Consider the following 14,404-nt stretch of genomic DNA (forward strand, 5'->3'; position numbering starts at 1 on the left):
AATATATTTCACGATCGTCTCTAGCTCCTTATTTTTTAGGTTGTAATCACTTGGGATAGCCACATCAATTATTATTATTATTATCATATTTTTGGAGCCAGAGGCCTGGGCCTCAGCAGGATCTGAGGAATGTCCTTGCAAGTGAGTGGCCTTTGCCAGATATTAACGTCAAAATACATTTCTGCTGATTCCCCACGCAGACTACAGCACCTCCAGCGCTTGTGTTTGTATGTATTGAAGTTACCATAAATAGCACTGCAAAGGAAAAAAAGCTCCCATCACAACCCTTCAAATCCAGCTGGCCTGCGATCCACATTATATTCGTTTCCCTAGGCAAATGTTCAGATGTCAGCCTGGCTCGGTCGCTTTTGCTCTCGCCTCTGGATTAGAAGGTTGTGGGTTTGAGTCTTCCCCCCCCCCCCCCCCATGTTGGGGGACTTTGAGCTCATGGTCTAGGCTGACACTCCAGTGCAGTGCTGGGGGGAATGCTGTGTTGTCGGAGGCGACGTCCTTCAGTAGAGGTGTTATACCAAGCTCCCTGATCTCGCAATGTTTCTCGAAAAGAGCAGAAGGGAGTTTCAATTTGGGATGGTGCTGAATTGTCAATAATTCTTTAATCTGCACTGGAGCTCTCTACTACAATCCCAATCCCCTGCTCTTTCCTCACTGTGTCTGTGCTGGTGTTTGCTCCTCCACTGGAGCTCTCTACTCTAATCCCATTTCCTGCTCTCTCCCCATCGTGTCTGTGCTGGTTCTCACTCCCCACTGGAGCTCTCTACTCTAATCCCATTCCCTGCTCTCTCCCCATCGTGTCTGTGCTGGTGCTCGCTCCCCCACTGAAGCTCTCTACTCTAATCCCATTCCCCTGCTCTCTCTCCATCGTGTTGTGCTGGTTCTTGTGTGTATGTTTGTCTCCTTGATTTTTTTTCTGACAATCCTGAATTTATATCCTCTTGACTTGACCAATTGGGGACAGGCCCTCTCTCTCTCTTTCTCTATCAAACCGTTCATAATTTTGAAAATGTAGATTCCTCCTAAATCATTGTCCTTTGCACACACATAGACACACACACACACACAAAGACACACAATGAGATACACAGACACACACGCACACACACACATATCCTCACCCAGGCGTGTACACACACTCACACACACGCACACACGTGGGCGCACTAATGTGGAAGCACACATATAAACCAAAACAAAATCGGAGTAAAACAAGAGAATAAATAATAATCTGCAAAGCTCTTGGGTTCTTGACCCAGAAACTGAGGGTGGGACAGTAAATAGCTGTGAAGTGGCTCGCACCGCTTTTATATATAGCCAAATGGTTCAGTGTTTAAAGGAACTGAGGCTTGATAATTAAATCATTTGTTTCAATGTGAAACCAGGTCATTGCCTGCGGGCATCAGTGTGAAGCAGGCAAGAGCAAGCAGTCTCTCTTTCTTCAGTTAAAGAAGCCTCCAAACACACGGCTGAATTCATCTCTTTTAACAACAACAACAAGAACAAGATTACATTTGTATAGCGCCTTTCAAGTCGAGAGGACGTCCCAAGGCGCTGGACAGAGTACAGCATTTCAGACCCGAGCTGGGGTTGGGGGGGGAGGGGAGGGGAAGGGGAGGTGACCGATGGCATGGTCGATGAGCAGGATTTTGAGGCGGGACTTGAAGGAGGCGAAGGAAGGGGCGAGGTGGAGTGACTGTGGCATGGAAATCCAGAGGTTGGGGGCAGAGTGGCTGAAGGCTCTCCCACCAATGGTGGGGCGGGTGGGTCAGGGAATGTGGAGTAGGCCAGAGCCGGCTGAGCGGAGGGAGCGGGCGGGTTGGTAGGGGGTTAGGAGGTCGCAGAGGTAGGGTGGGGCGAGGCCATGGAGGGCTTTGTAGGTGAGGACCAGGATCTTGAACTGGATCCTCTGAAGGATAGGGAGCCAGTGGAGTCGGGCAAGAGTGGGGGAGATGGGGTCACGGAGTTTGGTGCGGGAGAGGACATGGGCTGCAGAGTTCTGGATTATCTGCAGCCTGTGGAGGGAGGAGTTGGGAAGCCCAACACGCAGGGCATTTGCATAGTCGAGCCTGGAGGTGATGAAGGCATGAACAAGAGTTTCAGCGGCCTGAGGGGTGAGGTAGTGGCGGAGTCGGGCGATGTTACGGAGGGGAGGGAAGGCAGAGCGGGTCATGGCTTGGATGTGGGGAAGAAAAGACAGTTGAGGGTCGAACAAGACACCGAGGTTCCTGACTGGCGGTGAGTTGAAGTGTGCAACCATGGACAGCAGTAGTCGTGGAGTTGAGGGTGGAAGCAGAAAGAGGGGGAACATGTAGATATTAAAGAGGAGAGGACCAAGGACAGAGCCCGGGGGGACACCAGACGTGACAGTCCGGAGGCTGGAGGAGAAAATGTTAGAGGAGACGGTGAGAGAGATAGGAATCGAACCAGGCAAGGGCAGGTCCGCGAAGATTAAGTAAAGAGGAGAGGCGGTGTATGAGTTTGGAGTGGTCGACAGTGTCGAAGGCGGCAGAGAGGTCGAGGAGGACAAGGAGGCAGAGGGAACCCTGATCACAAATGTCATTAGTGACCTTGACCAGGGCTGTTTCCGTGCTGTGGGCAGCGCGGAAGTCGGATTGGAGGAGCTCAAAGAGGGAATGGTGAAAAAGAAAGGAGCGGAGCTGGGACGCGATGACTCGTTCCAGGACCTTGGAGAGGAATGGGAGGTTAGAGATGGGGTGGTAGCTGGAGAGGAGGGAAGGGTCCAGGGAAGGTTTTTTCAGGATGGGGGTGATGATGGCTGTTTTTAGGGGGTTGGGAACTGAACCAGTGGACAGGGAGAGGTTGATGACGTCAGACAGGAGAGGGGCCAGAAAGTGGAGCTGGGAGATGAGGAGAGAGGTGGAGATAGGATTGAGGGAGCAGGCGGTGGGTTTGAGTTTGCGAAAAAATGGCGGTGAGGGAGGAGGGAGAGATAGGGTTGAAGGAGTACAGGGGGGGATGGGTGGGGGGTGGGTCATGAGGGAGAGGTGATGTGGGGATGGCAGTGGAGATGCATCATTGAACACCAATATTTGCGGGGTTCCTAAACATGGTCCTAAACTGTTTTTTTTAGGAATACTAGCAGGTGCTTCCCCTTTTATTCCACTCTGGGTCCAAGTACCACAATATTCTTGGAGCCTGAGACAATCAGGTTATATTTATTTGCTGTTTGGGCTGTGCAGTCCGTGTTAGCCCAGCTCAGTCGCACACCGTGTTAGCCCAGCTCAGTCACACACCGTGTTAGCCCAGCTCAGTCACACACACACCGTGTTAGCCCAGCTCAGTCACACACCGTGTTAGCCCAGCTCAGTCACACACCGTGTTAGCCCAGCTCAGTCACACACACACCGTGTTAGCCCAGCTCAGTCACACACCGTGTTAGCCCAGCTCAGTCACACACCGTGTTAGCCCAGCTCAGTCGCACACCGTGTTAGCCCAGCTCAGTCACACACCGTGTTAGCCCAGCTCAGCCGCACACCGTGTTAGCCCAGCTCAGTCACACACACACCGTGTTAGCCCAGCTCAGTCACACACACACCGTGTTAGCCCAGCTCAGTCACACACCGTGTTAGCCCAGCTCAGTCACACACCGTGTTAGCCCAGCTCAGTCACACACACATCGTGTTAGCCCAGCTCAGTCACACACCGTGTTAGCCCAGCTCAGTCACACACACACCGTGTTAGCCCAGCTCAGTCACACACACACCGTGTTAGCCCAGCTCAGTCACACACCGTGTTAGCCCAGCTCAGTCACACACCGTGTTAGCCCAGCTCAGTCACACACACACCGTGTTAGCCCAGCTCAGTCACACACCGTGTTAGCCCAGCTCAGTCACACACACCGTGTTAGCCCAGCTCAGTCACACACACCGTGTTAGCCCAGCTCAGTCACACACCGTGTTAGCCCAGCTCAGTCACACACACCGTGTTAGCCCAGCTCAGTCACACACACACCGCGTTAGCCCAGCTCAGTCACACACACACCGTGTTAGCCCAGCTCAGTCACACACACCGTGTTAGCCCAGCTCAGTCACACACCGTGTTAGCCCAGCTCAGTCACACACACCGTGTTAGCCCAGCTCAGTCACACAAACCGTGTTAGCCCAGCTCAGTCACACACACCGTGTTAGCCCAGCTCAGTCAGATGCCCTCTGTCCTGAGTCAGAACAAAGCCCACGTTGGGGACTTTGAGCTCACAGTCTCGGCTGATACTCCAACGGAATGCTGGGATTGGTAGAGGGGAAAGTGCAGCAGTGTCGGAGATGCCATCCTTCTGATGAGGTCCCATCTCACAAGTTTGTTTCAGTAGCAGAATACCCCTCTGCCCATTTTATCCCATCCAGACAGAAACATTACCTATCCACTACTATCCTCCCATCAACAGCATCAAAAAATGCCAGTGTCCTGACCTCAACCACTCTTCCTGGTATCTCCATTCCAGTGGTTAATTAAAGAAAAACTTCCTGGTGTCTGTCCTGACGTTGCACTTTTTAACTCTAATCTAAACCTGTGTCTTCTTGTTCTCCTTCTTGGTGTATCTGGTAATATTGTGCTGGGTTTACTGATCAATCCTGTTTATAATGTTAAATACCTCTCAGATGTCTCCTCTCTCAAGGCTGAGCATGTGGTTTAGGTGGACATTAAGAATCCGAAGCACCACACTCACTCCGTGAGTGACAGATAAAATAAATAGCTGTAAAAATCTCTGGTTATGAATGTTTTGTGTCCTCTTCTCTAGGGTATTCCTGCGGGCGATCAATCAGTATGCAGAGACTCTGAATAAAATGTTCCTCAATAGTTCAAGCTTTGAGCTTCAGGTACGTACACACCTGGGCTACAGCTCCAAGGAGAGAGAGTGCGCATTTCTATCCCATACACATGTGGGCCACTCAGGCTGGTTTGGATACACATAATGCAGGGTGATGTGTTCTCATGTGTGTGCCTTCATATCGCTCCCTTCATGTACGGTAACGCCTTGGAGCATGACACAGGACTGACAATATAGTGCAGTGACGATGTGTTTTTTGGACAAACACGGCAGCCAATTTGCACTCAGACTGGTCTGGTCTGTCAGCAGCAGTGCCCTGGAGTCAGGACTATAATATTCAGTAGTAATGATCGCTGGCGCGGTGATGTGTAAATTGCTGTAGAATTTGTGTGTGTGTTTGGTTCACTCTCTCTCTCTCTACCTCAGCTCTGGAACAACTACTTCCACCTGGCCGTGGCCTTCCTCACACAGGACACACTTCAGCTGGAGAATTTCTCAAATGCCAAACGCACGGCCATTTTGTTCAAGTAAGCGTCCTGAGGTTCGGCTCTGGTGGAGCAACTAATAATAATAATAATAATAATAATAATAATAATAATAATAAGACAGCAACCTGTGTTTAAATGCTGCCCTTCACCCAGGGTAGTGTCTCGGAGCACTTAACTCATGTTTATACAGCGTTATCAGTTGCCCTGCTTTCAACCACCACGCCTTGAAGCTTTGGAACTTTCCCTCAATTTCTCCGCCTCACCCCCTCCTTCCCCATTTTCAGATCGCACCTTACAATCGACTCCCCCCCTCTCCCCCCAGCTCGACATCAAGCTCCATTACTGTCATGCGCTCCGAGACACCATCCCGTGAGAAGGGCGTTGTGTAAATGCAAGTTGGCGTTGCCCTTCATGTTGCAGGGAAGAGTGAGGTTGGGAAAGATCTCAGAGATAGTGGGGCAAGGGAGGTGCATGGGAGGGTATATAGGGATGTACAGGTAAGGAGCTCGGCGATGGGTTGGGTTAGCCCCGCCCCCCCCACTCAGATTGACAAATATTTTTGTCTTCAATTGTCAGATACGGTGACATCAGAGGAACAGTTGCGGCATCAATCCGTGACATGTGGTACAATCTGGGTAAGCCGGCCGGCATTTCACCATCGGTTACACGCTTATCATGTCAGGCTGGCTCAGTCACTAGAGCTAGTGCTCTCGCCTCCAGGTCAGACGGTTGTGGGTTCGAGCCCCCGCGTTATGACTTTGAGCTCGCAGTCCAGGCTGATGCTCAGTGCAGTGCTGGAGGGAGCTCCACATTGTCGGAGTTGCCATCCTTCGGATGAAATGTTAAACTGAGGTCCCATCTAACTAAGCATGATTTTGTCAGCTATAGAGTGAATCACTGGATCCTTCCTGTCACACAGCCAGTGTGCACAGGAGAACATCTCAAATTTTTACTGTAAAGTGTAATGAGTGTATTTGTAATAGAACGTGGCAACCAATTTGCACGCAGCACTGGATTTGGCCAGTCCTAATCCTTGACTATTAAGCACCTTGGGACGTCCCCCCAATGTGAAAGGCGCTTTACAAATGTAATTTTGTATGGTATTGTATGGAGAGAGTGACAATTTTATCTGGGGGGATTGTCGACCAGGACACCAGGATAGAGAAACTCCCATCTCTAACAGTGTTGCAGGATCTTTAACATCCACCTGAACCGGAGAACTGAAGGACGGAGGCGCCAAAAACGCAGCACTCTCCCAGCACTGCACTGGAGCGTCAGCCTGGACTGTGTGAACTTAAACAGTTAAATTTCCTTGCGCTGTGCAGGGAGCAATGTTCACTCTTATTAGTCAGTGAAGATGATTATATCCTTGAGGCAGACAGCAATAGATCACAGTTGTAGTTTCTTAAGACCGTCAAAAAAAATCTTAAAAAGTACTCCAGGTACATACTGCAGAGCGTAGAGACTGTTAACATGTGCACATTACACAGACAGAATGTAGATTGTTTTCACTAACAATAGAGCAATGCTCTTTTCTAATGAATAAACCACACACAGACACTTCTAAATAGATTCTCAATGCCTCATACTTTGGGTCAGTCTCGTCCTGTGACATAAGGGACTGCTCAGGCCTTAGAGATGGTGCAGAGGAGAGCAACAAGGCAGATTTCCAGTGTTAGAGGAACGAGCTGCGAGCAATGATTAGATAGGCTGTGGCTCTTCAATGCTTGAGAGATGATGGCTCAGAGGGGACCTTATAGAGGTATATAATATCTTAAATGGGATTGAAAAAGTAAGCCCAGAATAATTTGTTGGGTTTCACAGAGACAGCAGAACAAGTGGACACAGGTTTAGAGTTGCTAAGGGGCAATTTCAGGACTGACACCAGGAAGAATTAACCAGATGGTAACCAATAAATGGAACAGGGTTACCAGGAAGTGGAGTTGAGGCCAGGGCACTGGGATCCATTTAAAAAGTAACATAATTATGTGATGGGAGGACCAAGCTGATCTTGTGATCTTGTATCTGACCCACCCAAACATCAATCTTTCCACTTAAGAGTCTCCAAACCCAAATGACTGAGAGTTCTACATGTGCCTGGGTTTTCAATCCTGGAGGGATGCACCCTACTCACCTAACCCTGGAGAGTATCAGGCACAAATTGGCCAAGGCTTGGGAGGAACCAGGAGTTTATGTTGGGGGAATAATAATATAATAATCCTTGCATTTGATATTGTCAGAGGTGAGACATTAAAACAAGGCGCCCATTTAGGTGGGCGTTAAAGATTCCACGGCACTATTCAAAAAGAGAAGGGAGTTTCTCTCTCCCAGTGTCCTGGTCGATAATCCCCCAGATTCACTTCATGGCTGTTTGTGGGACATTGCTATGCGCAATTTAGCTGCCATATTCACCTTCACCATTTCCAAAACACACAGTCATTACACTTTACAGTAAAATCCTGTGAAGTACTCTGAGAGTCCCTATGTATCAAATGTGAGGATTATGATGATTATAACATGACTGGGATCAAGCGACTGATTCCCCTGTTAAGATCTGGAAAGTGCCGTCGAGTCAGATCAGTGAAACTACAATTCAAAATAAACAAATGTGCTACAGGGGGAGAGTGGGGAGGGGAGGAGGGGTTGAGAATAGGGATGGAGACAGTGAACAGTCACTCCTTCTCATTGCTCCACCTAGTCCGAGAAAGAAAAATATTTGCTCTCCTTTGAGCGATTAATCCTGCTCTGTAATAAGAAATCGTTAGCAATTTAAACTAGGGTTCTCCAGTCTCCTTCAATTTGTTAGCTGCTTGATGAGTGTGATTGTCCTTGAGAGTGCAGTAATGTGTTTACTGCAGTGTGGTTCGGACTGTGAGCAACCCAGCCTGGGAGAGGGGAGGAAGAGAGTGGGTAGGAAGGTAGGGGAGAGAAAAGTGAGGCGAAGAAGAGAGGGCAGAGAGAGAGAGAAAAGAGAGGGGAGAGAGGAAGAGAGGGGAGAGGAAGGGAGGATGAAGGGAGAGGGAGGGCAGGGCATGGGAGAAGGAAGGCAGTGGCAGTGGAGGGGAGGATGACTGGGGACGAGCGGAGGAATAGGAAGGAAAAGAGAGGGGGAGGGGAATAGAAGAGTGGGAGAAGATGAAGGCGAAGAAGAGAAGGAGGGGGAAGGAAGGTGGGAGGAAGGAAGTAGTAGTGGAAGAGGCTGGGAATCCAGGATAGAGGGGAAGACGGCAAAAAAGAGATTCGGGCGAGGGTAGAGGGTGGAGGATGGGGGGGCAGCGTTTTGGGATGTCACCAGCACTGTGAATCTAACAAGACCAAACCAGTTGATTCAACTTCAAGTCACATCAATCCCGTCCCTATTCTCTGCTCCTTAAATTATTTGAGCGCATTTTTCATAAATTGTACAGAGCAAAAAAAATAATTGCACGTCATTAAAGATTACAGTCAAAGACTGCAATAATAATGCTCAGCAAGTTAAGCTCAGAGCACAGAGCCTAACCGTGATGAAGAGACTAACAGAGAGGCTGACAAGATAGTGCAAATTAGCTGTTGCATCCACCCACAAAATGCACAGTGTCAGCCTGGCTCAGTCAATAGTGCTCTCACCTCTGAGACTGAAGATTGTGGATTTAAGCCTCCCTCCACATTGGGACTTTGAACTCAAATCACCTAAGCTGACACTCCAATGCAGTGCTGGGGTTGTTCTGCATTGTTAGAGGTGCTGTCCTTTGGATGAGACTTTCATCGTATCCTCCACTCCACTATCAGTGGCCGCACTTTCAGCCACTACGCTCTGAAACTTTGGAACTCTCTCCCTCAAACCCTCCATCTTGCCCCCTCCTTCCCCATTTTTCAGATCACACCTGAAGACCCTCTTCGACCATGGAACAAGAAGGTTTATGGTCAACCACCCCCCGACTCATCATTGTGCTTCATCACTGTTAAGCTCTCTGAGACATTATCTCACGTGAAGGGTGATGTGTAAATGCAAGTTGTTGTTGTTGCTTGTTCAGGTGGACGTTAAAGATCCTGCGGCGCTACTTGACAAGGGAAGAGAGTTTCTCTTTCCTTGTGTCCTGGTCAATACAGATATAACAATAATAATCCTTGCATTTGATATCACGTCTTCAAGACGTTTCAAAGCGCTTCACAGAATATACTGTAAAGTGAATTGACTGTATATTTTGTGGGTGAAACGAAACAGCCAATTGCGCACAGCAGTTTCATAGGAACATAGGAACAGGAAGAGGCCATTCAGTCCTTGGAGTCTGTTCCGCCATTTAATTAGATCATGGCTGATCTGTACCTCAACTAACCTTTTCAATTCCAATTTCCTGCTTTCTCCCCAGATCCCTTGATACCTATCAAAAATCTATCAACCTCACTCTTGAAGGTGTGGAAGTTGTGTCCCACAAACATTTGTGGATTGAGTGACCAACTTATTGTTGATTATTATTATTATTCTTTGAAGGAATTATTACCCCCAGAAAAGCGATCCGCCAATCGACTAACAATCAGGTTCCTACTTACTGCTAGGTAAACAGAGTCTTGTGGAGTAAGGAAACTTGCCCAATATTTCACCCTGATGGGAATCAAACCCAGGTCTCTCACTTGCAAGGTGAGTGCGCTAACCACTGAGCTACAGGACTCCACAATGACTCATTCACTTCAAGGCTGTTTGCAGTGCTTCACTGTGCACAAAGTGGGCATCGTGTCAAACTCTAGGATTATTGTTGTTATATTATTGTCATAAAAAGAGCTACTGTGCTTCAATAAACTGGCAGAGGGTGGTTCGGAGGGCAGATATGCCTCCTATTACTGTGAAAGCATTTGCATTCAAAGGGTAAACCCCAGGGTCAGTGGAGAGAGAGAGAAAAGTTTTAAAAAGATGAATAAATGATTTGCCTCAGGGCTGCTTTTCTCTTGGTTCGTGATGGAGAAGGCTTTGCAAATTTCCACTGTTTCCCTGATCCTGCAGCCCAGTCTTGCAACATTTCCCGATATTCATCACAACCTTAATTAACCTTCAGGACATTTGGGAAACCTTGTTCATCGCAGTTTGAGAACACATTAGAACACAGCTAAAAAGGAATAAGCTACAGGGTACAACAACAACTTGCACTTACATAACGCTCTCCACGCAGGGTGGCGTCTCAGAGAGCTTAAAAGTGGCAGAGCCTGACTTTGAGCCGGGTGGGGGGTGGGGGAGGTGGCTGTAAGTGCAGTCGAAGAGGAAGGTTTTCTGGCAGGACTTGAAAAAGGGGAGAGGGGGCAAGGCGGAGGGATTGAAGGAGAGTGTTCCAGAGTTTTGGAGTATAGTGGCTGAAAGCGCGACCTCTGATGATGGGGCAGAGGGTGCGAGGGGCGAGAAGGAGCCGGTGCCAGTTGAGCGGAGGCACTGGGTAGTGGATTGGGGAATGAGGAGGTCGGAGAAGTATGGAAGTGCCAGGGAGTGAAAGGATTTGAACACGAGTGTCAGGATCTTGAAGTCGATCTGTTCGGTGATGGGGAGCCAGTGGAGCCTGACCAGAACTGGTGAGATGTGGGTACAGAGTTTAGTCCAAGTCAGTATGCGGGCAGCAGAGTTCTGAATGAGCTGGAGTTTTTTGAATAGTGGAGCTGGGGAGAGCAGCGAGGAGTGCATTTGAGTAACCCAGGTGAGAGGTGACAAGCGCATGCACAAGGGTTTCGGCTGCATTTGGGGTAAGGTACAGTCGGAGGCAACAATGTGGTGGGGCTGGAAGAAGGTGATCCTGGTCAGGGACCAGATGTGGGGGAGGAATGACACCTGGGGGTCAAACCGGATGCATAGATTGCAGCCGGTTCAGGGCAAGATGGGCTTCTTCTGCACTGTAAAATTGGCCATTTAGCTTCACGTATTTTGGGGACTTTGAGCTCACTGTACCAACTGACATTCCTATGCGGAGTTTCGGGGTACACTGCATTGTCAGAGGTCCTAAAGATAATAATCCTTGATTTGACATAGCACCTTATCATGTCTCAAAGTGCTTCACAGAATATACTGTAAAGTGAATTGACTGTATATTTTATGGGCAAAACGAGGCAGCCAATTGCAGATAACAGTGCCCCACAAACGATCATGGATCGAGTGAACAGGCACAGATGAGCCCTCTTATCAAGACATCTTATTCAAGCGACAGCACCTCTGACAGTGCGGCACTCCCCCGAGACTGTGCAAGTTGAAAGTCCTGAAGTGGGGCTTGAACCCACAAGAGGCTACCGTGTTACCAACTGAGCCAGGCTGACACCAAAGCCAGCACCAGCTGGTCGGAGTCTACAATTGTGCAGGTTTAATCGTATTCAATGGTAAGAAAGACAGGAGATTATTTGTCTAAATTACTGGACAGTTCAGTGGCTGTTTTCAATTAACTGCAGCTTGTTAAATTCAGGCATGTTCCTCATGGTTATCATTGGCTTTAATTCCCTGTTGATTCTCTACCAAGTGAAGATAATTTACGAGCCAAATCCTTCGGAATGATACTCCAATTATCGCCTCTTCCATTAATTAAAGGTACAACCAAAGGTTCCGACCTGGAAAATTAATGAGAGATGGATAAGAACTGGAGAGGCAGTCAGGGTGTTCAACATTCAGTCATTATTCTTAGGATTCAGCCTGGATGACTCGGTAGCGCTCTCGCTTCTGAGTCACAAACCTATGGGTTCAATTCCAATCCCCTTGGGTATAAACCTTCAACTGTCCAGTGCCTTGGAACAACTTCCCGACATGAAAGGCACTGTATAAATATGATTTATTGTGCACATTTTTATTCAAGCCCCACTTCGGGGTTTTAAGCTCACAGCCTAGGCGATTGGTGGTCAGCCTTTTGTTTTGTTTGGCCAATAAAATAAATACATATATCAATACATAAATCAAGAAATATTCAAGCAAGAAGCATTTATTTTCTTAGGCAACCAAAAAGGTTGACCACCACTGGACTAGGCTGACACCGCATTGCAAGAGCTTCTTGTCTATGCCTGATCCTAATGTGCTGTGCTTGCTTGGACCCTCTGCAGGTCAGAACAAGTTCCGCTTCATCCCGTCACTGGTGGGGCCCATCCTGGAGATGACACTGGTCCCTGAGACAGAGCTCCGCAAGTCCACCATACCCATTTTCTTTGACATGATGCAGTGCGAGTTCCAGTTCCAGGGAAACTTCAGAATGGTAAGCGAGAGAACCCAGAGAATGGCATCATGTGTGTCATGATCTACTTGTTAATTGATCCCACATCAATGCCACAATCCACATGTTAATCAATTGCCTGTCCATGCCACAGTCTACGGAGTAATTCAAGTGTCAGCCTGGCTCAGTTGGTTGTCCTCTTGCCTCTGAGTCAGAAGGTTGTAGTTTCAAGCCACATGTCGGAGCTTCGAGATAACAGCACCTGCAACAATGAAGCACTCCCCCAAGTCCTGCACTGGAGCACCAGCCGAGATCGTGTGAGCTCAAAGTGGCCTTGAGCCCACAACCTCTGACCTAAGAGCCAGAGTGCTACCGACTGATCCAAGCTGGGACTGTGTATTTAATAGGTGAACTGGGCAGCCAAGTTGCACAGAACAACGTCTCAAAAATAAAACAGCCATGAAGTGAGTGACCAATTTTACCTGGAGGATGGTTTCCAGTAGCATCACATAAACTCACTGAGTTTATTTTTGATTTGTTTTGCCGAATTTGAAATCGTGAGATTAAAAACCTACCAAATGGAAGGAATGTGAGCAGCAATAAAGAGAGCAGTAGTTTAATTACGCTTTTATTAGGAGCAATTGCAGCCATTAACTCAAATTGCATCTGTGTAACGCTTTCATGTCTCCGTGTCATTTGGACGACCAATTAGAGGAATAAATATTATGGGCATTTCTTTGAGAGATCGTTGCTGCATAATTTAAATGTTAATTGTTCTCATTCATTATTGATTTGCATTTGCAAATATAATTTCTGGGATTAGTGTTTGTTGGGGTGTTTTTCATGCTGTCTAATTGCTGCCTGTCAGATTTTAGATGAGCAACACATCCACACGCTGAGGGACACTGGGTGAAATTGCCATCCGTTATCCATCCTCCCCACCACTCATCAATCCATCCCATTTTCCCTCTCTCCCTCCCTCCATTTTATCCTGGTTCAGTCGCTATCACTCTCCACTCTGAGTCAGAAATTGATGGGTCAAAGCCCCCACCTTAGGACTTTGAGCTCACAGTCTAGGCTGACAATCCAATGCAGTGCATCGTCAGAGGTGCCATCTTTCAGATGAGACATTAAACTAAGGTCTTGTCTGCGCCTGTTCAGATGGACATTGAAGATCTCGCGGCGTTATTCAAAAGGAGAAGAGAGTTTCTCCCTCTCGGAATCCTGGCTGACAATCCCCCAGAGAAAATTGGTCATTCACTTCATGGCTGATTGTGGGACGTTGTTATGAGCAAATTGACTGCCACATTCATCCACATATTACAAAATTGGGGTGACAGTTGTGAAGCAGTCTGCGCTGTCCTGTCAGTGTAAAAGGCGCTGTGTAAATGTAAATGTAAATTGTAATTGTGTTATTGTTTTTTTTGGCACAGTAGACCTCAGACAAACTGGTGAATTCCACTCAGGATTTCTTCCTCTCTGTCTTTTCTGTTTGCAGTTTGAAGATGAAATTATTAAACGATTGGACCACGAAGTGGAAGGAGGTAGAGGAGATGAACAGTACAAGATGCTCTTTGAAAAGATGTGAGTCTCATCTCCAGGCTTTGGTCATGTTTGTTATATCTCAGAGTCGTAACAGACATTGCCAGACTTCACTGTTTCCCCAACAGCCTGGCTCAGTGGGTAACACTCACACCTCTGAGCCAATGGGTTCAAGCCCCACGTTGGGACTTGGCATTACCTGGTCTAAACTAACACTTCAGTGCAGTGCTGGGGGTTGTTGCATTGTTGAAAGTGCTGTCCTTTAGATGAGATGTTAAACCAAGGTCCCATCTGCCTGTTCAGATGGACGTTAAAGATCCCTTAGCACTATTTAAAAAGAGTAGGGAGCTTCTCTCTCCCAATGTTCTGGCCAACAATCCCCAAAATAAAATTGGTCACTCACTCCATGGCTGTTTGTGGGACACTGCTGT

The 14,404-nt window shown here is 47.9% G+C and overlaps 1 protein-coding gene across 1 annotated transcript in view; it reads left to right on the top strand.

The window, feature by feature from the left end:
- Window positions 1-14,404, top strand: part of LOC103188103 (dedicator of cytokinesis protein 2) — a 222,482-nt gene that overhangs the window by 170,532 nt on the left and 37,546 nt on the right. The window contains exons 30-34 of the mRNA XM_042343812.1: window positions 4,772-4,850; window positions 5,228-5,328; window positions 5,866-5,924; window positions 12,325-12,473; window positions 13,930-14,015. Of these exons, the coding sequence (XP_042199746.1) occupies window positions 4,772-4,850; window positions 5,228-5,328; window positions 5,866-5,924; window positions 12,325-12,473; window positions 13,930-14,015 (474 nt within the window). The remainder of the gene's footprint in view (window positions 1-4,771; window positions 4,851-5,227; window positions 5,329-5,865; window positions 5,925-12,324; window positions 12,474-13,929; window positions 14,016-14,404) is intronic.

The sequence above is a fragment of the Callorhinchus milii genome, unplaced genomic scaffold (assembly GCF_018977255.1).
Source record: "Callorhinchus milii isolate IMCB2004 unplaced genomic scaffold, IMCB_Cmil_1.0 Scaffold1, whole genome shotgun sequence".
NCBI classification, from domain to species: Eukaryota; Metazoa; Chordata; class Chondrichthyes; order Chimaeriformes; family Callorhinchidae; genus Callorhinchus; species Callorhinchus milii.